We start from the raw sequence: 25217 nt of genomic DNA on the forward strand, positions 1-25217 counted from the left end.
GCATATGCTAGAATCAGACAAATCCCAGCCCCACTATTTGATAAGTCGTGTGGCCTTGGGCATGTACTTGACTCTTATCCTCAGTTCCCTCAAAATAAAATGGAGATAGTGGGATCTACTCTTCAGGATGTTGAGATGTTGTAAATGAGATAATGTCAAGTCTTAGTGCAATGCTTGGCACACTGCAGCTAGTTTTTATTACTAAATGGAATTTCTGGGCCTATGTTATAAATCAATGCCACATGGTCAAACTGCTTTCCAGAAACATGGAAACACTTATATACATGTATACAGCACATGCTGCATTTCATGACGTCGTCTCCAGCAAGGAGTTTAGTCAATTTTTCATCTTTACCCAATTTGCTTTACAAAGGTTATGTGGGCCCTGGTCAAACCTATCTTGAAGTTCAGCAAAAGGTCATCATCTTTCTCCTCACAATTTCAGCATCCAGCATGGACCCCAGCTCACTGTTACCCCTCCCGAGGTTGCAGAGAAAAAGGCTAAGAAGTACGTGTGAGGGGAAAGGTCATGGCAGTCAGCCACGAGGGAATCCATACAGAAGTTCAGAAGCCATTTCTCCACATTCAGCTCATGATGAAATAGGGGACTCAAGAGGCAGAGAACGGCCCCAAACAATATTTTTCCTGTCTGCTTTCAGACCCATCCCCACCCAATAATACATAATCTTCAAAGTGAGAGCACAAAACCCGCTGCTTTTTGATGAGCTTGCTACAGAAGTCACCCAGAGAGGTTAAGTGTCTTGCCTAAGGTCACACAGCTGACAAATGCCATTTGTATCAAGACCACAAGGAACCCATGACTCACAACCAGCAAATCTTATCCACAATTGTACCACTCCATTTGTGTTTATCCTCTTAACCCCACTCACAACTTCACCAGCGATGTCAGGGTAGACAATGACAGGGAGCAAGAGAGAGCACACACTTGCTAGGGGTCTGAAAGCCAAGACTCATGATCTGTGCCAAAGTCAGCTGTGGGAAGAGACGGAACCATCCGGGCAGGTGCTGTTCGGCGTCACGCTTCAGAAAGGCCACTGTGGTCCAGCTGGGGGTCGTAGGGCCTTCAGGGAGGCTCCTCACCCACCTCTTCTTTCCTGCACCACATCTGTCTCTCTCTTATTTTGTTTCCTACATTTGAAAATTCCCCAGAAACAGCCAGTTACTTGGACATCTTGTTAAATTAAAAAGAGGGCAAGAGGACAAATTTACAAAGCACCATGGTAAACCAGAAGTCGTTGTTATAACAGTTTTATTCAAGTCTGTGTGCTCTGGTGGTGAGACCAGGCTGAGATCAGCATTACACTGTAATACGATAAGAGGTTTAGCCATTGAACCAAGCCTGCTTGGCATCCCTAGTCAACAATGTACAGTACCTTGAAAATAAAATAAAATAAAAGAAGCCAAAGAAAAGAACCTGAAAATTTTTCTTCAGGACTTTTCTATTTTTAAATATTGTTGACATATTACAATAACTTAAATCCCAAAGCAAAATGGGAATTCAAGGACACAGGGTCAGGACACATGGATAGGACACTGGAGCAGGGAAGGCCTAGGGATGAAAACGAGTAGCTAATTACAGAGGAGAAAAACGAACACGTGTACTTTCACGTTACCTAGACTCAAAGGCTCGAACAGGGAGAAATCCCAAAGAAAGCTTTTGTGCGAACTACAATAGATAAAACCCATCTCCAACTCCTTTACTTAATCCACTAGAAGACGCAGTCTTAGACTAAATCTGTATATGAGCATGGGAATGTGTGTGTGTGTATGTGTGTGTGTGTGTGATGGGTGATGAGGAATACTAGAAGAAATATTTGACAAAGTCATCACCTCCCTTCGTTGCTACAACAGAGTACCAAGGGCATGTAACTCCTCGATACAACAAAAAGGCAAAAGCCTGGCTTCAAGTTCCATACAAGGAGCTATAATAAGGCTTTGAAACTCAAAAGACTGGGAGGGACATGGGTTGAAGCTGCGGCAAAGAACAGTAATGGGGCAACTGGGGGCTAGAAACAGAGGAGAGAGGCCCACAGGCCTTGAGTGGTCCCAGGAGAAGAGCTACAGAATCGACACGTTCAACCTATGTGGAGCAAATCCCTGAAAAAATCGTGGAGAGGAAACAGTGGAGAAAGCAGCCAGTGGAGAGGAAGGCGGCTGAGTGCTGGGAGGTTGCAAGTCCCGCTGGGTGAGTCCAGTCACAAAAGCAGATGATGGGGTAGCCATGGGACACACTCCTCCTGGGACAAAGAGCCATCAGAAAGTCTAGGTGGACCTAAGCTAGACTGATTTTATCCCAGGGCTTCTAAACAGTGGCCTAACGTGGGCTCAGAGGAAAATGAGAGACAACTTTGGAGCCAAACAAATCAGCAATGTTCCTTCCTAGCTGCTGTGTGACCTTGGGCATATTGCATAATGATCTGAGCCTCAGTTTCCACCTCCTCAGATGGGGGTCATACCTCCTCTCCCCAAATGGCTGTGAGTTATATATACATGACAGCACCTCCCAAATAAAGGACATGTAATGGTTTCTCATAATTTCCTGTTATTCCCCATGCCTAGGCCGGGATAAACCCGTGCCTCACTCTGACAGTGATGAAGAAAAGAGCCACAGCCAGCATGGCTTCTGGGACTGGAGGTAGAGATAAATGACGAGTGAAATAAAGGTGAGAGAATAATAATGGCAGCAAAACGGATACTGGGGGCCGTGATGTGATGTCTGACATTATGAAGGCCCACTAGAGGCCAGGCACAGCGCTAAGGAACTTACAGACGTGCAAGGAAGCGAAAACACCTCCACCCACTTGAGGACTTTCTGAAATCTGGGAGAGAGAATGAGTAGGATTTGTTCACGTCTCCAGAAGTTCAAAGATGTCCCAAAGAGGCTTAAGAAAGGCTCCTCTCTAATGGAATCGCTTACCTTTCCTTTAAAACATGTACATACCTCTAAGTGGCCTTAAGCTTTCAGAGAGGCGGAAAGAAAGCTAGAGGATATCAAGAAAAAGTCACCCCCAATTACAGGTCCAAAGATGAAAACTGTCCTTGATGCTTCACTGTTCTTTCCTATGTAAATACAAACACTCCCAGAGATACCACCTCACTCAGGACTTGAGGGCAAGGGCAACTAGAAACAAACCAACCTAAAACCTCCTTCACAATCCTGCCCAAGCACCACCACAGATCCAGAGAGGAGCAGGCAGTGCCAGCGCCAGGGGCAGGGCCAGGGCCAGGGGGAGGAGGAGGGGGAGGTGACTGAAGTGCTCACCATGGATGGAAATTTTAAGGGGGCACCAAAAAGACTCAGTTATCAAGATCAATCATATTTCAATGCAGTATTTTAAATTAAAATTAATGAAAAAAATCCATGTTGAACACAATATCAAAATTTTAAATAATGCCAGGATCTGTCAATACAGTTGTCTGGGTATGAAGGATTTTAGGAATGTGGACAACTTAGTGCTTTTGAAACTTGGTCTTGCACCTCAGTAAGTGCAGAGCAAGACACACCGTATTCCAAGGGGCCATTACTCCCCCGGACTCTTCATAAAACCAATCTGACCTCTGGGTTCAGAATTCCTGGATGTCCACCCCACGTGTCCCAGCAGGAAAGGCCCATCTCTGAACCTCAGGAGTTCTGTTCCAGCGTTCCATCCAGAGACACCTACCTAGTTGTCAGGTCCACGCCTGCCAATCAGTCTAGTAAAAGTAGGTTGTGGGTGCTGGCAGGGAGGGTGGGTCAGGCCAGTGAGGAGGGAAGGTGGGTGAGGAGAAAGGCCGTCTGTTTCCAAGAGAAACAAAGAGAGGTGTGGAAAAGCTCCCGGCTCTGGTAACCAACTGGGCCCTTCTCGATTCATTTTCTATTTCTAGCTGCCGTTGTGCGTGCAAGACCCACAGCAAGGCTACTGGCAGGGGATGCAGGGAACCAGACAGTAAGAATCAGGAAGGACCAGTCCTACTGGCTCCAGATTAAGGAGGGAGCCCAACCTTTGGAAGAACAAAATGCCAGGACTCCCTGAGAAGCCAGGGAGGGGGAGGTGGGTGTGCTTCCAGGCTGGTAATGAACAATGGAGGGGGTGGGGCCTGTCAGTATCTCATCAAGACTAATGGAAAATATTCAGTCAACAGCCTGAGATGAGAGGCTCGCCTTCACCTGGCCTGCACAGCCACCCAGGAACCCAGGGCTGGGTCAGCCTAATTAGGCACCTAAGCCCTGTTAATTAGCCTTAATCAGCCAGGATTCCAGTTTCTGCCTCCTGCCTTCCAACACTAGTGCCTGAGGTGGCAAGCGCCCAGGTAGCAAGGCCAGGAAAAAGCCAAGGACTGAGGACTCCCCAGAAGCAGCAGTGGGTTTTCCTTTTTGATGTGGATTTTCATTAATTTGAATTCCTGATCTAAGAAAATGATTTGCCTGAAAGAAGAGAGGCACATCTGAGAATATGTTCCCAACAGTAACTGCGGCTTGACACGAAATCGTTCTCAGGCCTGAAGCCAAGGAGAGAGCGGCCAGTGGTCTAGAAGTTCGAACCATGGGAAACTGACCTTTTCCCAAGTGTTTCTGACCTACAACCCTTCCTCTCTGTTCCACTTTTCTCCACAAAGGGGAACAATCTAGCCAGGTGAGGATTATCAGTGCTGGACCTGGGGCTCCGGACCTTACATTTCAAAGTCAGAAGGGCTTCGTGCTTCAGGTGGGAAAGGCAGCATTATCCACAGTTCATGTTGGGGAAGAGATGCTGCTCAGATCACCAGATTCCTGCTGCTCCGGCCACCAAGTTCGCTTACGGCCACAATGCACCGCGTGAGGGCTCCTCTCACCTCACCCAGTCTGCAGTCTCTGGCAGGGCCCTCAGGAAAAGCCTGGCACTACAGCACTACAGACACGGCAACCCTTCGAGAGGCAATGGAGTGTTCCTGACCTGTCTGACAGGGCCTCACATGCCCAAGTCAAAGGCACAGGCTTAATTAAACACATGAAGAAAATGTCAGGTTCTGTATTCGGGAGGGCCTTCTGGACGGCCATTTCAGCTCTGAAGTGTACCATTCACAGTCATCCAGTCTTCAGTATCTGCTGCTCTGTGCTTGGTTAAAAGCAAGCTTGAAGAGTTAGGACTGCTCAGGGGGTGTCTCCCTCCTCGTAGTGGAGGGAGGTAGGAGGGCTCCCCAATGTGGGGACTGTGGAGCAAGAATCAGGCCTAGCTGCCCTTGGGGTGTGTCGTGTCCCTGAGCAATCGTGGTCCGAGGGAAAAGAGCTTTGTGAGGAAGCCCACACCATGCCACATGTCCCAAGGGTCAGCAGACCCTTTCCCAAAGATTTCTTCTAGGAATTGGCCTGATTCCAGTCCCCAGACAAATAAGACTCTGGGAATGACTCCAACATATCAGAGACCCCAAATTGTCTCTGGTGCTGCTTCCCACCTCCCCATCTCCCACTTCCTCCTCTGTAAGACACTAATGGTGGGGATGATCAGCCTGCCAACGTGAGGGAATTAGGAAGGATGCTTGTAAACATCAGGTGCTACATAAATGCAGAAGAGCATGTGCCTGACCATGGCCCCTATTAGTCATGCAAGGCCAACTCCCAATCACTCCTCTTCCAGAAGCCAAAGGAAGAAATAGTAGGTGAGTCTCCTTGAAGTAAAGGTGGTGAGAACCACTGTCAACTTCAGCAGTTCGTCCTAGTCACGGCCCACAGGGAGCCACGTGCTTCACTGACCTGCTGATACTTACTCTCGGTGCCCTTGTGAGGGAAGCAGGTGATGGCAGCTTTTACAGGAAGGAAATCTGAGAGGGGCGAAGGGACGAGCCCAAGGTCAGACAGCAGAATGGGGAACAGAGCCAACTTGTTCAGATCTCAGAGCCTGGTGGCCAGCTCAGCAATCAATCCAAGCAGCTTTTTAATCTCTCTTCACTGGAATCTTCGTCTTTAAGCATTTCCCCATCTCTATCAGCAAGGATATCGAATATAGAAGGAAAATGATGTAATTTTGTAAAGGTCATGAGGAAAGGTAAGCATTACTCTGAGTCATGCAAATGTAAGATTCTTCATCATCATCATCATCATCATCATCACTACAAGACCTGCAGGATACTAAAGGATGGGAAGTTAAGAGCATCCACCAAAGCTCTTAGAAATAATACATGAGGATCACTGGGACCTCTCCTCAGCCCCTGGCAGTGGCCTGAATGCCCAAGGCGAGAAACGGAGGCTAATCCTGATTACAAGCAGTGGAAGGAGCTGAAGGATCTCATCAGCCTCTTCCACATAGTGAGCACCTGCCAAGGGCAAAGAAAAGAGTCTCTGAAGGAAGAGAAGGGAAGGGAAGAGGAAGGGCGCTACTGCTGCTGCCGAGGCTTCGTCCCCAGCTTCAAGGCCTGCTCCTGACCGTGACCAAGTCCCGAGGCAAGGGAACCTGAGTGGACAGAAAGCAACTCAAATCTGTTACTATACGGCATCCATAGCCCATCCAACCTTCCCTACAGAGAAAGAGTGTGGCAAGGAGTGGCCCATCAGGCTGGGTTTGGAGGAGTTGAGAGTTCCCTCTTCTTCATGGAAACTTACAGAAGCATTTTTAGAATAATCCAGCTTCTGCCTCTTGCAGGTATAATTCTCCCCTTAGCAGGGACCCAGGTTTCCCTTGTCTTACCCCTGGATAGAGGAGTAAGAACTGGGTTCAACCTCTCACTCAATGGCAAGTGGCCGTCATTCAGTTTACGCTACCTCAGCTACACTACCACTTCCGAGAGATGGCTGCAACCTAACAAAATGACAAAAAGTAGAAAATGAGCAAAGGAAACATCCTTGCCTCCTACCACAGAGCACTGTCCAGAGTCAGCATGGTTTATATTAGGCCGTAGACTTCATATTAAGCCCACCAGAGAGCCACTTGGTGGGGTCAAAGGTTTATAGATGTGTTAGTGGCTTAGGGGCTGGGGCTACGGAGAGTCCAGGGGGAGGGCACAGAACAGACCATCTGTGACCCTCTCCCCACCACGAATGAAGAGCAGTCACTTGGTTTGCTGGAACTGCTGACAGGATTCACATTTTTTTCCCTCCTAGCTGAAGAATAGATGGGGGGCAAACATCATCTCCCCACCCGAGACCAGGTGGGGCCCTTGCACCAAAGTGCCAGTGGGCTCACAAAACAAGGAACGATCTGAAACCAAGGTCATCCCTTTTGTCATTCCCAGGGCAGGATATCTATCATAGTTCCAGAGTGAGAGCAGTGACCAAATCCGTTACTTGTACCTACTTCACCACTGTCCCTATTCTGGCATTCAGGCAGCATATGCAAGGCATCTGCAGGTTGGCCTCCAACACCTCCAGAGAAACATTCCATGATAAAAGACAGTGGAGCAACATTTAGAGTCTTGAGGGGAGAGGGGCAAGACCTAAGAACTCGACTCCCAAGCAAGTGTCGACTCCCACACAAAGACAACTGTTTACACTTGACACAGGAGGCCTCAGAGTAAGGGGAATAATGAAGATATACATGAGAAAGCTCCAGAAGAAGCTCAACATTCTACTTAGGGAAACAAATTCCAGAAAAGTCAGATTTGGCCACTGTTGTTTTTCTACGTAGTGTGGTCCCGAGCCCAGCATTAGGGGCTATCTGTGCACAGAGACAAGAGCCCTTGGTCAGTCTCCAGTGCTTGAAGGTTACTGTACATCGGTGGCTCACTAAAGCATCTTACAAGCATCATCGCCTCACCACATCCATTTAGGAAGGTACTACTAATGGCTCCATGTTACTTCAAGGGCATCACAGAATGGATGGTCTGGCTGTGAAGGAACACCCACAGTTCCAACTCCCAGCGTCCAGGACCCCTCAACCCAGCCCCATAGGCTATTCTGGTGCAGTGCAGAGCTATCTACCAACCAAATGCATAACCCAAAGTCCACTAATTCCAGGGACTGCAGGGAAGGGGAAGGGAAGGGGAAAACACATAGAGATCAGACAACAAAAGGGACAAACACAGAAACGTCGTCTCTGGCATCCCAAGAAACTATTCGTGGGATGAGCATATATTTTTATCAGAATCTGGTCTGACCATGTCCGGACCCCAGGCAGGAGACGGGCGCCGTCAACAGGTGCTGGTTTCTTCCCTTCTGACTTTTTCAGAAAGGAATAAGGACAGACAGACTCTGTTCCCCTCTTGATGGCAACTCACTGTATTTTTCCCAACTCCCTTCCCCCTACCACTGGTAGGCTCAAATAAATAAGTAGGGTGCCTGGAAGTGCAGGTAGGTAGTGCCAAGTCTATCAACTCCCATGCCCCTCACCGGGGCGCCTTGCCTTCAGTCATCCAGCTAACATGAAAGGGCTCAGGACACAGAAAAGCTCTTCTCTCACACTAAACAAGATTTGGATTCAAGAGGGGTTGGGGACGAACATGGAAGAGGAGCAAAATCAATCACAGGACATCCAATACTGGTGTTTGGGAAGGCTGAAATCGGGGCTAACAGGGGGACCCCAGGACAGACTCTGGCCATACCCAGGGGGCTGAGGGGAGCGAGCAGCAGACAGATTTGGCTGAGTGACGCTGCAGGGTCACCCCAAAGGCGAGAAAGACTGTGGAGAGTGGGGGACATGCATGCACCCTCCCTCCCCTGAACAGCCAGAGCTGAGAGCCACAGCCCCTCCAGTGGACATGGGTAGAAAGGCCCTGCAGGGCAAGAGACCCTCTGAAGTGGCCCTGCTTCCATCCCTTCCATCTTCAAAGTGCATTATCAGTGCAAGAAGTAGGACTGGATCTCAGGGGGTCCAACTCTGAGAAAGGGCTGTGCCAGCCAGCTCCCCCCCATATCCTCCTGCTTCCCCCTTGCCCACCCCGACCCTTTACAGGCTAAGACCAGAATTCTTGCTGGATCTCGTAAGGGGCAGGCCTGTGTGTGTTCAGTTCAGCTCTGCACAGTGGCACAGTGCTGTCCTGACTCTGGCCCTCCGCATCCAGATCCAGAAGCGTCCGCTCGCTGGGGGGCAGTGGCCCCGACTGGAACGGCAGCAGGGCTGGAAGGCCAGGCCGCTCCTCCACAGTGCTGCTGCTGCTAGCAAAGCAGGAGTCCAGGTTGCTGGGCGTCTCCGTGCTGGAGCTGTTGGCTGGGGAGGCGCTACGGGCATGGCTGGGGGACACAAACCACCAAGGGTCCAACCGCTGCCGGTTGGCAGAAGGACGTGGCCGAGGCAGAAACTCCAGGGTCTTGGGTCTTTCCAAGGTAGAGTCCTGCTGTGTGTTCCAGCGCCTTGGGGTTGGGGGAAAGACCACATTGGGATCAGGGAGACGGGGGAATTCACCTGGGTCTCGGCTGGGGCTAGGGGTTTTCAACATTCCTGGTAAAAAAGACAAAGGGAGAGGCATCAGATGATGGCACTTTGTTTCTGGGCCAGAAATATGCTGCTCCCTCCCTAGCTTGCCACAGCCCTACTCACTTAGGATGATAACACGAATAACAAATAATTAATGCGCACCTACTATGCACCAGGCAGTGTGCTGGGAGGCACTGGAAATATAACAGTGAACTAGAAGGCTATGGTCACTGTATCTGATAATGAGACATATGGGGGTCACATCTGTAATAAAATGACTTAAGGCAGATGCCAGCAAACTACAACCCATAGGCTAGCCACCTGTGTTTGTAAATAAAGTTTTATTGGAACACAGCCACACCCATTCCTGCTCTCCCACTACAGCAGCAGAGTTGAGTAGTTACAATGGAAACTATATGACCCACAGAGCTTAAAATATTTACTGTCTGGCCCTTTACCAAAAATGTTTGCTGACCCCTGACTCAAGGAAACGTCTGTTCATTCACAGCTCATCCGTTCAATAAACGTGTGATGGGAACAAAGCTAGATACCAGAAATCTAAAAAAGATGAGTAATATAAGGGTCTCTATCTCCAAAGAGGTCACATATTTGAGTTTAACAAAAACATGTGAAGAGGGGAGGGGTAGCTGAATGGTCAAATACAACTGTCATTCACACTCGAATCTCGTTGAAAGGGGATTGCCATCCCTTCTCCTACTGGATTAGAGGTGGTTTCCAAGTCAGACCCAAGTCTTCTAGGGAGCAAGAGACAGTGGTGGGAGAGGCCCAGGCTGGGTACGTGCATGCCCAGGTGTCAGGTGGAGAAGGCAGGTGAATGGCGCAGTCACCGCAATTTACCTGGACACATCTCCACATCCGGAGAGTCAGGCATGAGTAACGGATGAGTAGCGCAGGGTGTGAGGCACAGGTGGAAGCTTGCCTTATGAGTGTGCCTGTCCTAATGCTATAATGAGATGCAAGAGCCCAGCTACGTGGCAAAAATACCCGTCCTACATGCAGGGCAGGACCCCTTTCGGTAATTTCGCTCTCCTCTGCAGGGAACAAGCAGCGCTAGGCTCCTGCCCTCCCTGCCGCCTGAAAGCACTGCACTGTGCACGCCAAGACCCAGGGCCTGCACATCTACAGGGGTCCCGGGTCTGATCGTTTCCAGAGCCTGACTGCCTTCTTTTGCTCCTCAGGCAAGACCCCCTGAGGCACAGGACAGAGAGAAGTTGGCCACCTCCTCCACCCCAGATGAGCATGTCTTGATTGGCTAAGTCAGAGAAGGAATGGAGTTCACCCTAAGATTTCCACTCCTGGGGGAGGCACAAAGGCAGGAAAGAGAGAGGAGGAGGAGGGCAAGACTCACCTGCTCCAGGGCTGGGGCTCAACCCATTGCTGGAGGGGCTCCTGCTGGCTAGGAGAGCCGTTGGCTTGAGGGCCCCATCAGAAGGAGTCCGCCGGTGACCAGTGGGATGGGTGGGGGCCGTAAGGGTGACGTGGGTGGGAGTCAGGGATTGGTTAGGGTCTCGTTTGAAGCGCTCCACTCGGACATTGACCAAGGGGTTGTGGGTGCAGGGGGTCAGGGGCGGGGCCTCAACTGGGCTGACAGGCATCTCATACACCACAATCTCATCACTGTCAGATCGCAGCAGGGAGCGGGTGGAGTTGCACTCGGAGATGGAAGAGAGAGAGAGCAGTGTTAGAGAGGCAGAGGGGTCTCCTAGCAACAGCATGGGCTCTTCCTTCTTGAAGAGCTTCCGGGATGGGGGGCTGGTGCTCCGGCGAGGACGACTGGCCCTCTGAAACAGACCCTCACGCCTCTTCTTCTCCTCCCGGGCTGGTGGCTCAGGCTCCTCCGGGGGAAGCAGCTGGCACTTGCCAGCTTCCAGCAGGTCGAACCCCAGGCCTGTGGCTGCGAGAACAGCCCCACAGCCAAGCAGAGCCACCTCACAGCGACGGTGGTGGGTGCCACCCCGCTTGAGGCTATTGGTTGGAGTCAGTTGAGGGGTACTGGTAGCTGAGTTAACTGGGGTGGGCTCCTCGTGGACTCCGTCACTGGAGGGGCCATCCCCATCCTCTCCACGAGGGAATGGGATACAGAGGTAGGACTGGTTGGGTGAATGCTGTAGATGACTCTCCCCACTCCTTGGGCCTTCACTGTCCTCATCCTCTGTGAAGATAAGAAGAGTAGACGGGAAAGGGGAAATGGAAATGAAGCAACAAAAATAAGATTCTGTGGCCAGCCGAGTGGCGCGTTGGTTAGGAGTTGGCTTGGGACGCTAGCTCTGAGCAGTAGGGCCCTGGTTTGGATCCCACATGGGCCAGTGATGCTGCGCCCTCTACAGCTAAGATAGTGAACAACAGCTGGACCTGGAGCTGGGCTGCCATGAGTCGCCGGTGATGGCGCAGGCTGCAGTGGAGCTGTAGTGGGCTGCTGTAAAGCTACCGTGAGTGGCTGGCAGCCAGCATGAGTGGCCAGCATCCGGCGTGAGCTGCCAAGAGCCGCCGTGAGCAGCCATCCAGGGGCCAGAGACTGATCTGCTTTACCCGGGAAGAACGCAATGATAATACCAATATGGGCCAGTGAAGCAACATCCTCCACAACTAGACTGAAGAACAAAAGGACAGCAACTCGTCTGTTCCTTCCCCAATTCCCCAACGCTGTTCCCCTCCCTCAATTACCCAATAAAATCTTTAAAAAATAAAAATAAATAAAAATGAAAAAAGAATAAGATTCTGGTCCTTCTCTCCAACTCCAGGCCTCCTGAGAACAAGGGACTGAGCACTGAACCAATAGGGCTTTATCCCTCCACACTCAACTGTGACCAACGTGGGAAAATCACTCTCCATTCCAGAACCCGTTTCCCTATTTGCAGGAAGGGGTCTGCTAATTTGCCATTTCTTTCACAGGAACCCTCAACACAAGAGGCGCAGTGTGAGTTTCCTAGAACATTGGACAAAACAGAAATATCCCAATTTTTTTGCACCTTAAAATTGGAAGAGACCTTGGATTTCTAGAATGATATCCTAGAGACTTGTCTTAAGAATAGTCTCCTGGAAAGGATTAGAGTCCCCTACATGGGTAAAGGCCAATCTACTCTATAGACTGACCTACTATGACCTTGGAAATCTACAGGCATAAGAGGACTATCTGAGAGAGAGCCTGAAGAAGACCTTATCCATTTAGCAATGATGGGAGACACTGTAAAGCTTCCTTAAGAGGAAGACTATGGCATCTTCTACCACCATCTCTTATGGACTCCCAACATTAAAATACCAGGAAACAGACCCAGAAAATGGAAATGGCTGATTCAAGGCCTCACCCTTCAGCAGTGCCCTAAGGAGGCTATAACTAGCTCTTTGGAATAGAAGGCCAAGGGCAGGCAGGCTCCAGGGCAGCAGTGGTGGTTTGGGAAGATTCAATGAAATGGGAGTAGGGCAGGCTCAGAGGGAGAAGGGTGGGGGACCAGCGGTTGAGTAAGAGGAAATGACTCCCATGAAGTAATACTAAGGGTCCTATATAGTCCCAAAAGCTTGGCCAAGAATTATCTGAGGGAACATGGAAAGAATCAAGACAGGGCAGTGCTTACCCATCTCCATAAGGCTGGTGAACCCTGGCAGGGCTGGGCTACTCCTCGGGCCCTTCCCCAGGTTGGGGGCACTGGACGACCATTGTTTGTATCCATCTACCAGGGACTTGAGGCTAAATAAGGGGAAATGAGGAAACTATTAGAGCTGGTTACTTCTCTTCCTCCACCTTCAGCTGCATGGGCCTGTGGAAATGTCTTTCCCTGTCTGCTTAATTACATCGAAGCCCAAAAGCCTTGGGGTACAGGCAACAAACCTAACTGAGCCCACCTGCTTCATTAACAAAAGTGCACATGCTCTAGGGAAAGAAAAGCAGTGGCGTGACCCATCCCCTTCACATGCTGCTATGGGTTATGGGAAGATCTGAGGAGCAGGCTGGAAAGAGAACAAACAGACTAAGGACTGCCCAGCACTGGCTGGGGTCTTGCTGAGCCCATCTTAAGGGAGAGGCCATCAATCCATAGACACTGAATACAACGCAGTGGTGACATCAGAAATACTGCAATGCCAAGACCTACAATGCCAGGCAAGCTCTGAGCAATGAGCTAGCAGAGATGGGCCAGGCCACTCCACTCACACCATTTCTCAAGTTCTCCTTCCAAGCTTATGGCATGCTTACGCAACTTTCAAAGCCATCCAGTTTTCAAAAAACAAAAATCAGCCAACAAAGCTGCATCAACACAGTGCACTTTGGGACAGACCTATGTGGGTAGTACACAGTGCTGTACTTGCGCCCTCGGTTTGTCTGGGACTAGAGAGGAAAAGGACAGGAACTCACTTTCAAATCCCTGTGATCAGCTCACAATGGCAAGCCAGTAACTCCAGGATACAGACTGGGAACCCCTCCCAATCCCCTTAAAGGCTGGGGGAATCAGGGACCCAGAAACACTGGGAGGACTAAGAAACCTGTGCTATGGTTGCCTTAGAGACATGAGGATTGTAACCAGAGTGGCTCTCATTTTAGGGGTAGAAAAAACCGTTCAACTAACACCCACTCTTGCCAGCCCATCATGAAGGACCACCTTTTTTCCCTGACTTCAATTTCTGTTTCAAGTGCTATCACAAACACCAATGAATTAAAGTACATTCTAGCCAACAGCGGTGTCAATGAAAACACACAGCCAGAAATAAGCATGCTGCTAACCGCTAGCCTGGGACTTCTAACTGATAATCTGGTAACACCGCCTCCAGCTCTGGGTCCAGGGGAATCCAGATTAGCAAAGTCAAAGCCAGGACTACAGACCAAAGGATAAATAGCCAAGTACTGTCTGCCTAAAACTAAGGGTGCCAGGGGAACCCCAACAGGTCAAAGAAGTGTTCTCAGGGAAATGAAGAACAAGCAAGAGTCAGCCCAACACAGGAATTTTCCCAAGGTGCACAATGGTACTGCTTAAAAAAAAAAAAGTCAGCACAGCCTGGTAATAATGCGGCTTGATTCTATGGGGTATGCTGGGAGAACAAGGAAATGGAAGGGTTATTATTACCAATACATTTGCAAGGGTGAAGAGTAGACTCACCCCAAGTGGAAATGTGGAGATTCTGATGGGGTACTTAAACCATTAGCTTTCTCACGTCTCTGAGGGGATCTTCAATGAACAAAGACAATCAGTAGTGGGCAGCAGCGGGTACATCCAGCTTAGCCTCTCCCACATGAGAACCCTCAAGGCTGGATTCTAGCTATATTGCCAGCCACCCTCCCCTTGTCCAGTCAGTAAAGCCCACACCATTAAAGAATATTAACAAGATGGCCCTGCTTGAGTTGTTACAGGCCAGGACTTCCCAAATCTGTGTGACAAAGGTTCCTGTGTAGCCACAGCATAATTGCAGGGGGCCTGTGAACCCAGATACTCAAGCTGACTACAGATAAGTGCATATGTTTCCTACAGATGTGTACTATTTTTTTTAAAGTATGGAGATGCAAATTCACTTAACATTACGAAATTCAATATAGCTTTTTGCCATTACATATTTTCTTCAGTCAACAGGAACTAAATTTAGAAACACTGTCATACAGGGGGGTCTCAAAAATATTTGACGTTAAAGAAGTATTTACTTGAAACTGGGTAGAATATGGTTTATGTCTTCAATAGGAATTGAGAATCATGAAAAATGAAGTCACATATTTTGAACTCACTGAAAAGTTTTGAGGGAAAAATCTATATAAGGAGGAAGAAAATCCCAAAGTCAATATTTGGTAATGCAAAATAAAGGTACTTTACTGGCAAGACAAAAAAAAAATATCTATATCTATATCTATATCTATATCTATATCTATCTATCTATCTATCTATCTATCTATCTATCTATCTAATCTTTCAATGAAGCAGAACCATAGAAACTAATGGGATCCATAGCTACCCTGGGAAATCCTACCTGAAATCACACTAATGTCAGAAATATCAGGGGATTCAGGGTGAGTTTCTTCTCAGCCCCAGCTCAACCCTGCTCTAGGCCAGGGCTCAAAGGACAAGCTGAGGAATTCTTGCTGCTGTAGAACTTAGTACAGCAGAGCAATCTGTCATCCCAGAGGGCTCCATCACTGAATTCTTACATAGTTTAGGTAGTTTGCCCTCATATCTAAATTTTCTATTCCAAGGTATGACATAGAGAAACAGATTTTAGACATGGAATCTTAGTGTTCGGAGGAATACCAGGGCTAATTACAGGTTCAGGGAACCTATAAGCCTAATATTTAACCTTAGAAGCTCTTCAGAAAGCCACTTAAAAAGGTAAAGGGGGTTGATGCTTATACTTAGGAAAGGTCAAGAAACATGGTTCAAGATTCTAACACCAAGAATAAGACGTATAACCCACTACGTTTGTTTGTCAGGTATGAAAGAGAAATGCATGGGAAGCATGGAAGAATCATAGAAAACATTTACACATGCTTACTATGAGCCAGCTAATGTTCTCTGCACTTCACCAAGATGAATTTATTTAATCCTCCATCAACTCCATGAGATGGGTACAGATATAATCCGTTGTATAGATGAGAAAAGATAAGGTCCCTCGGCGGGTATGGTGGAGCCAGGATTTGTACCCAGGCAGGCTGGGGTCAGCGTGCAAGCTCTTTACTACTACACTACTAGTGACTAGCCTCAGAAGGACGGGAACTGGGTACAATTTGTCTCCTAGGCCACAAGGTCACAGCGAGAACAGAGGGGGCGCTCGTACACATCACTGTGGCTATGGGGTGGGGCCCAAGAGAAGTTCTAGTGGCCCCTGAGTTATGTCCAACTGCTCTACCAGAGCTAGATTATTCTGTGGGCCCCTGCTTTGGGATGAGCCTCATCAAGACCGTCTCATAATCCACTCTTCCTTCTCTCTCCTCTGAGGGGGTGATTTAAGGGAAAGAGCCAGGTATAAGTAGAACCGTCAGGCAGAACTTTACATTAGCTTAATGCTTGGAGTACTTGCTACTCTGAGTAGGACACCTCCAGGGGTCAGTAAACTATAACTTGTGGGCTATATCCTGCCCGTTGCCTGTTTGTATAAAAAATTTTACTGGAACACGGCCTTGCTCATTCATTTACATCTTGTCCACGGTCTGTGGCTGTGTCTGCACTACCACAGTGCCGTTAAGTGGCTACAAGAGACACCACATGGCCCAAAAAGCCTAAAATATTTATCATCTGGCCCTTAATGGAAAAAGTATGCCGACTGCTGTCCTAGGAGATTCCAGGGAAAAAGGAGATTGGAAAACTCTGCTTTAAAGATCAAGAAGCTTATAATTTCTCAAAAAGAAGCAAAACACACAACGTTATTTCACATCACAGTTGTAAAAGGGTGTACCCATTTTTAAATGAGAAAGAATTTCCCATCATCTGGCTCTTACCCTTCGTCTCCTGAGGCAAGCTCTTTCTGACCAAGTGTACCTGGCCCCCACGTCCGTCCCTTCTTCTTGGGAGCCCTCTTCTCCTCCTCCTCCCCTTCCTCCTTTGGGATGACTGAGCTCCGGCCCCAGGTTTTGCTGCTTTCGCCTGGTGTCACTGTGAACAACAAAGGTTGGATGGGATCTGAAAACAGAAGGACAGGGCCCCCCCCATAACTAGCCTCTACCCAAGCAGACACACACACACACACACACACACACACACACACACACATACAGCTCCTGGGAAGGAGTTAGAATTCTTCAAAAACTCTGTGCCCAAGAAAAATAATGGAACCCTCAGCTACCAATCATATAGCACTCTCCAAGTACCAAGCTTAGAAACAGTTCCTATCTTCTCATAAGTCCAATGTAAAGCTGGGGCTCAGGCCAGCCAGACCTCAGAGTTCCGAACAGGTCTGACTTAAGAAACTTGTTTTGTTGGGTGGAGTTGGATTGGGGGTGGGGTGCGGTGGGTGAGGAAGTAGGTGGAAGAGAAAAAAGATAAGGGGTGAAGAAGATGTGGCAGTATTGAAATTTGGTAAGAAAGTGCCAAAAAGGATGAAAATTAGGATTTCTAGGCTATGGAGAAGGAAGTTGGAGGACAGGGAAGGAATAAGCCTAGAGAAATATAATAGATAAGAGAGGAGGAACAGTCCTCTGAAATTGGTACCCAAGAGCAAAGGCTGAAGCCCAAATGCTTCAGAGACTTGGCTTATACCACAAATGAGTGAAGTGAGAGGACTGAGGCAAAATACAGGTATGTGGAAGGTGCCGTGAGTTCTAGCCAACTGTGGCCACACGCAAAAGGGAATCCAATGATTTGATTTCAAGGAAAGCCAGAAATTCAGGGTTTTTTTTATGAAATCTATCTTTAAATTAGGGAAACTAATTCATTCATATACACACACTCACATGCATGCGCATGTGTACATGTGTGTATGTGTAAATTCTTTTTAATAAACACTGCCATAAAAATAAAATTGGTCCAGATCTGGCGTATCATAAAGTATTTGGCAAGTTTCCCCAGGACCTACACTTTGAAGCCACCCTTCCCTGGGAAGCATAAATAAAAGAAAAATAGTGATGTCCCAAATATGGCAGAGCACACAAGGTTCCCAGACCATGGTACCAACCTGTATCTACATCACACACCTGTTTCCAAATTGCTTCGTACCCACATTACCCACAAACCCTTTTGCTGGTATCTGACTAAGAGCAGAAGGTAGAGGAGGGAGCAGTAAAGCTAATGGAGGGAGACAAGGGGGAGGGCTATGGTTTGCGTACATATGTGCATGTATATACACATTGTTGAGGAGAGGTGGCAGAAGTTATGGATGGAGCAAGCCAGGACCAGTCGGTGGTTGGGCTGAGTAGGGGACAGGTGCCCTTGGTGTGTTCTGGCCCCAACTAATTTGGGAAACAGTCTCACACTGGATGGCTCGAAGGCGAGGAATGATGGTAGGGCTTGCAGGAGGGCTAGAGCGGCTGCTGATGAGACTCTTCCTTTTGTCCATGGTGGGGGAGGCCTGTACTGTGAACTTGTGCTGGAAATCTGCTTGGGGGGAAAGACAAACACATTAGAATTTTCCCATAATCAAATTCCTATGAGAAAGTTGACATTTCCTGGCAGGCTTGAGGGACAGGCCCCCATTTCCTGAGAAGCTCCTTGTTCACCTGGGAAATATTCTGTTTTAGAATCATCTTGCTCTCCCAACAGATGACAGGATGGCAAGATGAACCCAGGAGGAGAAGGAAAATTCCTTATCCGAGTGAATGCCATTAGACAGTTTTCATAAAGCTGTCTGTGTCATGTATACAGGTGCAGCAATTACATATTTAGAATTGTCTTTTTTTAGATCAGGAGAGCTAATTATTCTAGGAAATCCAACTAAAAATTCTCCATTTCATGTAATCTAAGTACACGCCCCCTCTTCTCAGGGACCAAAGCACGCAGACTAATGGTTATCATTACGTGCAGGCAGAGGAGGGCAACAGGAACTAGTCCTTGGTGGGAGCCCTGGGAAGTGAAGGACCTGGGACCAAAGGTCCAAATTCTGACATAGTCCAAAGGCAGTGACGGCATAGCACAAGGAATGTAAAACTTACAGCTCTGAATTTCTGAGTTTCAATCTCCTCGTCTATCAAAGGGGTATAATAATCACATCTGAACATTGACACCTAGCTCCCTGCTAGACTGTGATCTCCCTGAAGGGGGGGAACTATCGCTTTGCTATCTGCTTCCCCAGCATGCAGCTGTATGCTGGCACATGCTAGATGCTCAAGAGGTACTTAAAGACCCTGTGTTGCCTAAAAAGAAAAAACACGTGTAACAGGGAAACCAGTAAACACGTCCCATGAACACGTTCACTGACTAAATTAATTCCCTTGTATGTACGTAAGCCACCATCCTAGTGCTTAAAACCATCCACTTCTGCTCCTAATGTGTCATGTTTCCTTGGTTCCTTACACTTCTAATAAGCTTGCTTCCTGGAGGTCTTATGGACTCCCGATTCAGTAAACTCTTTTTCTCTACATAAACACACACTTGAGCACACACCTCCCTCCATGGATAGATTACAGCCCACGAGATTCTAATTCATAGTTTCACATTTCTTTGAATTTTCCCAAGGCTGTAGATTCTACAAGTGTATTTATAGTCAGCCAATGTGTTTCTGAAAGGGTATGTGTAAATCAAATTCTTATACATTAATCCTAATCTCAACTGCACGCAGAGAACTAATTATTTAAAGAAACCTTGAGATGAGTTATTTCGCAGAGACAAGAGTTCACTTGTCTCACACATACACTCCCTGGAATTTTCCCCCCCAATTGCACGTTTCCTTCTCCAGGTTTGCCCAAAGTGAGACGTGCCCGTGTGAGCAACCATGCTTGGAGCAGCCTGGACTGTGCTTTCCTGTAAGGTCCATCACCTTTGTCTTCATCTCATCATCTGTGTTGAGTCACACTCAAAAATTCCCCTGGAGCAGGGAAGCTTTTCAGCAGACCAGCCTTTCCACCGAATAGAACAGCCCATTCCAAACCAGCTCGTGTTTCCAAGCTCGGTCCCTGGCTCCCACTAACACCCAGCCACACCAGCCCCTTGCCCTGCTCCTACGTCCCAGCAGGGCCCTGGCCACTGACCGGAAGGGAGGCTGATGCGGTTCCCATCCTTGAGCTTCAGCCGGCTCTTCCTGAACTTGCCCTTGCGTTTCTTCACCCGAGGCTTCTCCTGGCACAGCTGGTGGATGATGATATTGAGTTCCCGTTCCAGGATGTCGATCTCGCGCTCGGCCAGCTCCTGCTCCCGGCGCCGCAGCAGCTCCTCCTGGTTCTTCTGCTGGAGCGCAGCCCGCGTCAGCTCCTCCTCCCAGGTGCGGAGCTCCTGCGGGGCAGGTAGAGCCATCAGAGAAGAGTGGGGCGCTCAGCACAGAGGGGTGAGGCCCGCCGAGAGCCCCGGGGTGCTGGTGCTCACAGCGACCTGGAAAGTGCTCCTATAATGCCCCCTAGTTCAAGTCCTGGTGGAGATGGAGCTCAATAGCTAGTGAATGACTACCTGATCACCTGAATGGTGGGGAAAGGAAATCCCAGAACAGCCACACTAAGGATACAGCTAGAGTAGCCACAGGCCAAGCCCTGGAGACAGGGGCTTATAGTTCCCAGTTGCTCCTTGATTATTGATTAAAATTGCCTGTGACTGAGGAAAAAAATGAGGGTTTGGATAGAAAATATATGTACGTATGTATTTAAATTTTACAGACTTGGTTGTATTTTAATTTTTTCCATCATATAAAATATTTTTTAAAAACCAGAGCCAACTTAATGTGGCCTAGCTTAAAATGTGCCCACTGTAAATGAATTACCCTCCTGTATCACCTAACATTCAAATAAAAATATTTCTGGGGTGGCTGTTCAAAAGGTATGTAGGGCATGTTTGCTTGATGAGTGAATCCACTGAGGCATGTGGTCTGAACACTCATCTTATTTTAAAGCAAAACCATTTGCTCTGGAAGGATTCATGGCAGCAAAGCAAAGAGAACATTTCCTGAAGTCTTTGCCAGACACTTGCTCTAGAACCACTGCCACATTATGTGGGCAGAGCCTGTTCCCTGCCTCCCCTTTTTCCTTCTGCATGAGCTTATTATATATGACAACAGTATGGAGTCCCTGGGAAGAGCAGAGATATAGAATCTGGAAATAGGAGACAAAACAGGAAAGAACAAAACATGTGTATATAATTTTTAAATCTGGACTCTAAACTGCTAACACTGGTTACCCTGGGCCTAGGATTGAAGTGGAGTAAGGGTAGCGGAAAACTTAAGAAGCTTTCATGTCAGTAACCTGAGAGAACCATGTCTAACAAGTAGGAAGCTTCTTCAATAAAGAATCCAGAGCAACATTTCTGTGGTTGAAACTTAAAATTTGCAATGAAATGTTCCACCAGAAGAAGTCATTCTGGACTAAAACAAAATGCTATAGAAAGGGAACCTAGAGCTATAAAAAAAAAAAAAAGTATGTGAACACATAGTGGAGAAGCTGAGCAGCATGTAGAGAGCAGAAGAGAGAACAGAGACAAGATGGGAATAAAATATTCTGATATTAATGGGCCAGCCGAATGGCTCAGTTGGTTAAGAGCTCGCTCAAGAGTGCGAGCTCTGAGCAAGAGCGGTTCGAATCCCGGTCTGAGCTGAGCTGCCGCTGAGCTGCCAACAGGTGGCAGGATGGCTCAGCTAAAAAAAAAAAAAAATATATATATATATATATATATATGTGTGTGTGTGTGTGTGTGTGTGTGTTCTGATATTAGTTGCTTTTCATTCGAGTTGTCCTCCCTTCCCAAGAGAATATCAAAACAACCATAAAAGTGATAGAAAGGAGAAAAATCAAGAAAAGGGTTACACCTTGAAAATTGTCTGGTACGTGGTAGATGCTCAGTAGTTGTTGAATAACTGTTGAGTCAATGAATGAATGAATGAATGAGAAAGAAGAAGGAAACAAAAACAATTTTATAAACATAACCCTTTTTTATGGGAACATATTGTATTGTTGGAAAAGTCATGATGTATTTTTTCTGTTTTTCATTGCAAAAATGCTTCATGGGGCCGGCCGACTGGCTCAGTTGGTTAAGAGTTGGCTTAAGAGTGCAAGCTCTGAGCAACAGGGCCACCGGTTGGATTCCCACATGGGCCAATGACACTGCTCCCTGAGCTCAGCTGTCGCTCAGCTGCCAACAGGTGGCAGGATGGCTCAGCTGTTGTAACAATAAGATTGCCTGTTCGATGGTGGGCTATGCCCACCCACAACTAAGACTGAATTCTATGCCCACTCGCAACTAAGACTGAATTCTATGCCCACCCGCAACTAAGACTGAATTCTATGCCCACCCGCAACTAAGACTAACTTGGCACCTTGAGCTGAGCTGTCGCCCAGATAGCTTGGTGGATAGAGCATGCATTCTTAATAACAAGGCTGCTGGTTTCACGCCCGCAGATGATGGTGGCTACGCCCACGTGCAACTAAGATTGAACACAGCACCTTGAGCTTAGAGGCCACAAGCTGCCGTCGGGAAGCCAGATGGTGAATGGCGCCCTCCACAACAATGACTGAAGAACAACTTGGCTGGCCCCCTTCCCCAATTCTCCAGCACTGTTCCCCTCCCCCCAATTCCCCAATAAAATCTTTTAAAAAAAATGTGTCATGACTTTTCTGACAACCCAATAGATTCATCATAAGTATCTGTGAGATGAACTCAAACGTTTGAGTTTCTTCTTTGATGAAATAAGTCCCAAACAGATTACTTGTACACCCTCCAAATCTTTGGCTTCCCTGTCCCTCTGCTTTGTTTTCACCTTCGGGAGAACAAAAACATAAGGAAGATTCAGAAAAGTTATTCCTGATTGATTGCTTTTGCTGCTAAATGGGAAAACTGAAAATTTCAAGTTCATTTCAGTCTTCCTGAATCCTCTCTCCTGCATGCCCTTGTCGAAGGGATGGTTTGGGTCTAAGCTCCTTCCTTTAAGGAAACGCAAATCTCAATCCAGAGACCAACCCATTGTCACAATACCTAGAAGCAGTAGGTTGAGCCATCCCAAAGAACGAGCTGAATCATATGGAAAACCATGACATTTCTGGAGTGCTCACCTTTGGCACCGTACACCTGGAAGGCCCTCAAATATGGTAAATCCTCTTCTTGTGAAACACCTATTGGAGGATCAACTTCATAGTATGCAGATCACATCTTCCACATACAATGATTTAAAAGGAATCTCTCCAGAGAGAAAGTTCATCTTATCCTCACTTGCCCAACTACGAGCCTTATAATGGAGAAGCATTACAGCATGGTGGTTAAGAGCAAGGACTCTGGAACAAACTGCCTGAATTGTGGCCTTGGGCAACTTAATATGGGCATCACATGTGATATAGCATCAAAAGCACCAACATCACAGAGTTATATTACGTAAGATAATTATCTTACGTAAGAATTCATATAAATGACTTATAACAGAGCATGGCACATAGTACATGCTCTATAAATGGTAGCTATTGTGAGAATGGGCTTGACTTTTCCTAGTAACTGCTTACTGACAAAATCCAACTTTCATTTTTCTTACTGGCTGGTACCCTTATAGTATCATCAATTAAAAGAAATAACCAAGTCAGTGATTCAGCAATATAAAAAAAGGCCAGCAACCCTGGGGTTCTTCTAGCTGGAATAGCATTAGCAATAACAGGAAGTCTCTTTTAATCATTCTGCTCAATGGTTGGTGCAGGTTCACCCCCTTCCCTCCCTGGTCCCTAAAGATTCGTCATAGGCTCACTCCATTTTCCTGTACAATGCTTGTTGACTTGCCAAAAAGTACCAGGTTTAGAATTGCTATGTTGCATAAAAAGTTTAATCTCTTCAAATAAGCTCCAGGAGTGATTTTGAAGACATTTGTTTAGGGAAACGATAATGATATAGGAAAGAAAATGGTTCTGGAATCAGAAGATCCAGGTTCAAGATTCTGCTTCCCACTGACTAGACAAGTCACTGACCCTCAGCTCTGAGAAGAAAGAGATGGTTAACACCTACCCTACATGTTGGTGGCAGGGGCCATAAGACTCCTGGATAAAAAGGACAAAAAAGTCTCATCAGAACGTTCAAGTGAAAGACATATACAATTTTAGCTACTATGATTATCATATTGCTTCCCAAATTCCCATGGCAGGGAGTGAGAAGGGAAAAAGAAATTAACCAAGTCTATATATGGACATCCCTCCTGCCCTAGCTGTAGCCCTTAGATTTGTCCTGTCCCTACCACTGATTTGATTAGCTTTGCCGGTGTGGACACTGACTGCTAGCTGGACACCCAGGGCATAAGGAGGGGCCACTTAGGGCATGGCCACCAAAACAAAAAGGTGGATCTCTAGTAGACTAAGAGTCTCTGAACCCACCCAACCCAACCCCCAGTTGGTTTGGGCTTTCAGCCCTTTTCATAAAAACATAAAAAATGCCAAACAATTTCAGACCCATGGTATTTTTAGTCCATATGCTGCTTCTGATTGTGATACCAAGACACTGGCAAGATGTTCTGATAACTGTTCTCAATGTTGAAGTATCCCTGTATCAAGTTATCCCCTTTGGAATTCCATTACAAAACCAAGAAACCTTTCTAGAGCCCTGTCACATTTTCAGCGGGCAGGGTGAGACACCCCACTGGTACTTGCCCAACGGTGCTCTTCCTCTGATTTGGACAATGACGTAGATACACTCAAGGGGAGCTCTGGACTCATGACTCCCCCTGCTTAATCCTGCCATATCCCCCCAAAAAAGAAAAAGTCTATACCGTTTCAGGTCACACCTGAGGCCTGGAGAATTCTCTCCATGTAAAGCCAGAAGGAAAGACCTGCCCTGTTATCACAAACCCAGCCAGAAGGTAGTCTTGTCAGAATCTGTCCAGAGGCCCCAGTAGAGAAGGTCCACTGATTCAAAAACTTCAAGCCTTTTTCTTTTCTGTCTTACCTTTTCTTTGGCCCTGAGTTGGTCAAACATCTCCTGAATCTCATGTTTCCAGTCATCCTGCAGGCAGTGGAAGGAGTCCTTGGGCATTTCAAAGAAACCAGACTCCTCTATGGTAGTTAGCTGGTCCAGGATATTTGTGAAGGATGGTCGTGAATGGGGGTCGGGATTCCAGCAATCTTCATGGAACATGAGAGTAGACAAAAAGCATAAACGGACAGAGGAAAACGTAAGATGTAGGATATCACCTGACCTCATTTGCCAGAAAACCACCTCTCATTTCTCCTTCCAGAAACAAGAGATGGGGATCTAGGAAACCACAGTTAGGGAGTAAGAAGTAAAGCAAGCTGCCCAACATCACAATCGTAAGGAGTGAATTTGGAAACAAAATGCAGCAATTGTGCACCCATCTGATTCTGACTGTTGATTTAGT

The 25217-nt window shown here is 47.4% G+C and overlaps 1 protein-coding gene across 1 annotated transcript in view; it reads right to left on the reverse strand.

The window, feature by feature from the left end:
- Positions 1-1253: 1253 nt before the first annotated feature.
- MAP3K9 (mitogen-activated protein kinase kinase kinase 9) overlaps positions 1254-25217 on the reverse strand; it is a 78848-nt gene continuing 54884 nt past the window's right edge. The window contains exons 5-12 of the mRNA XM_019632750.1: positions 24788-24963; positions 19930-20170; positions 18218-18340; positions 16750-16903; positions 14432-14500; positions 12917-13029; positions 10693-11496; positions 1254-9347 (exon numbers count right to left, since the gene is read on the reverse strand). Coding sequence (XP_019488295.1) covers positions 8863-9347; positions 10693-11496; positions 12917-13029; positions 14432-14500; positions 16750-16903; positions 18218-18340; positions 19930-20170; positions 24788-24963 — 2165 coding nt within the window. The 3' untranslated portion in view covers positions 1254-8862. The remainder of the gene's footprint in view (positions 9348-10692; positions 11497-12916; positions 13030-14431; positions 14501-16749; positions 16904-18217; positions 18341-19929; positions 20171-24787; positions 24964-25217) is intronic.

This window comes from Hipposideros armiger, unplaced genomic scaffold (assembly GCF_001890085.2).
Source record: "Hipposideros armiger isolate ML-2016 unplaced genomic scaffold, ASM189008v1 scaffold_1169, whole genome shotgun sequence".
Classification (NCBI taxonomy): Eukaryota; Metazoa; Chordata; class Mammalia; order Chiroptera; family Hipposideridae; genus Hipposideros; species Hipposideros armiger.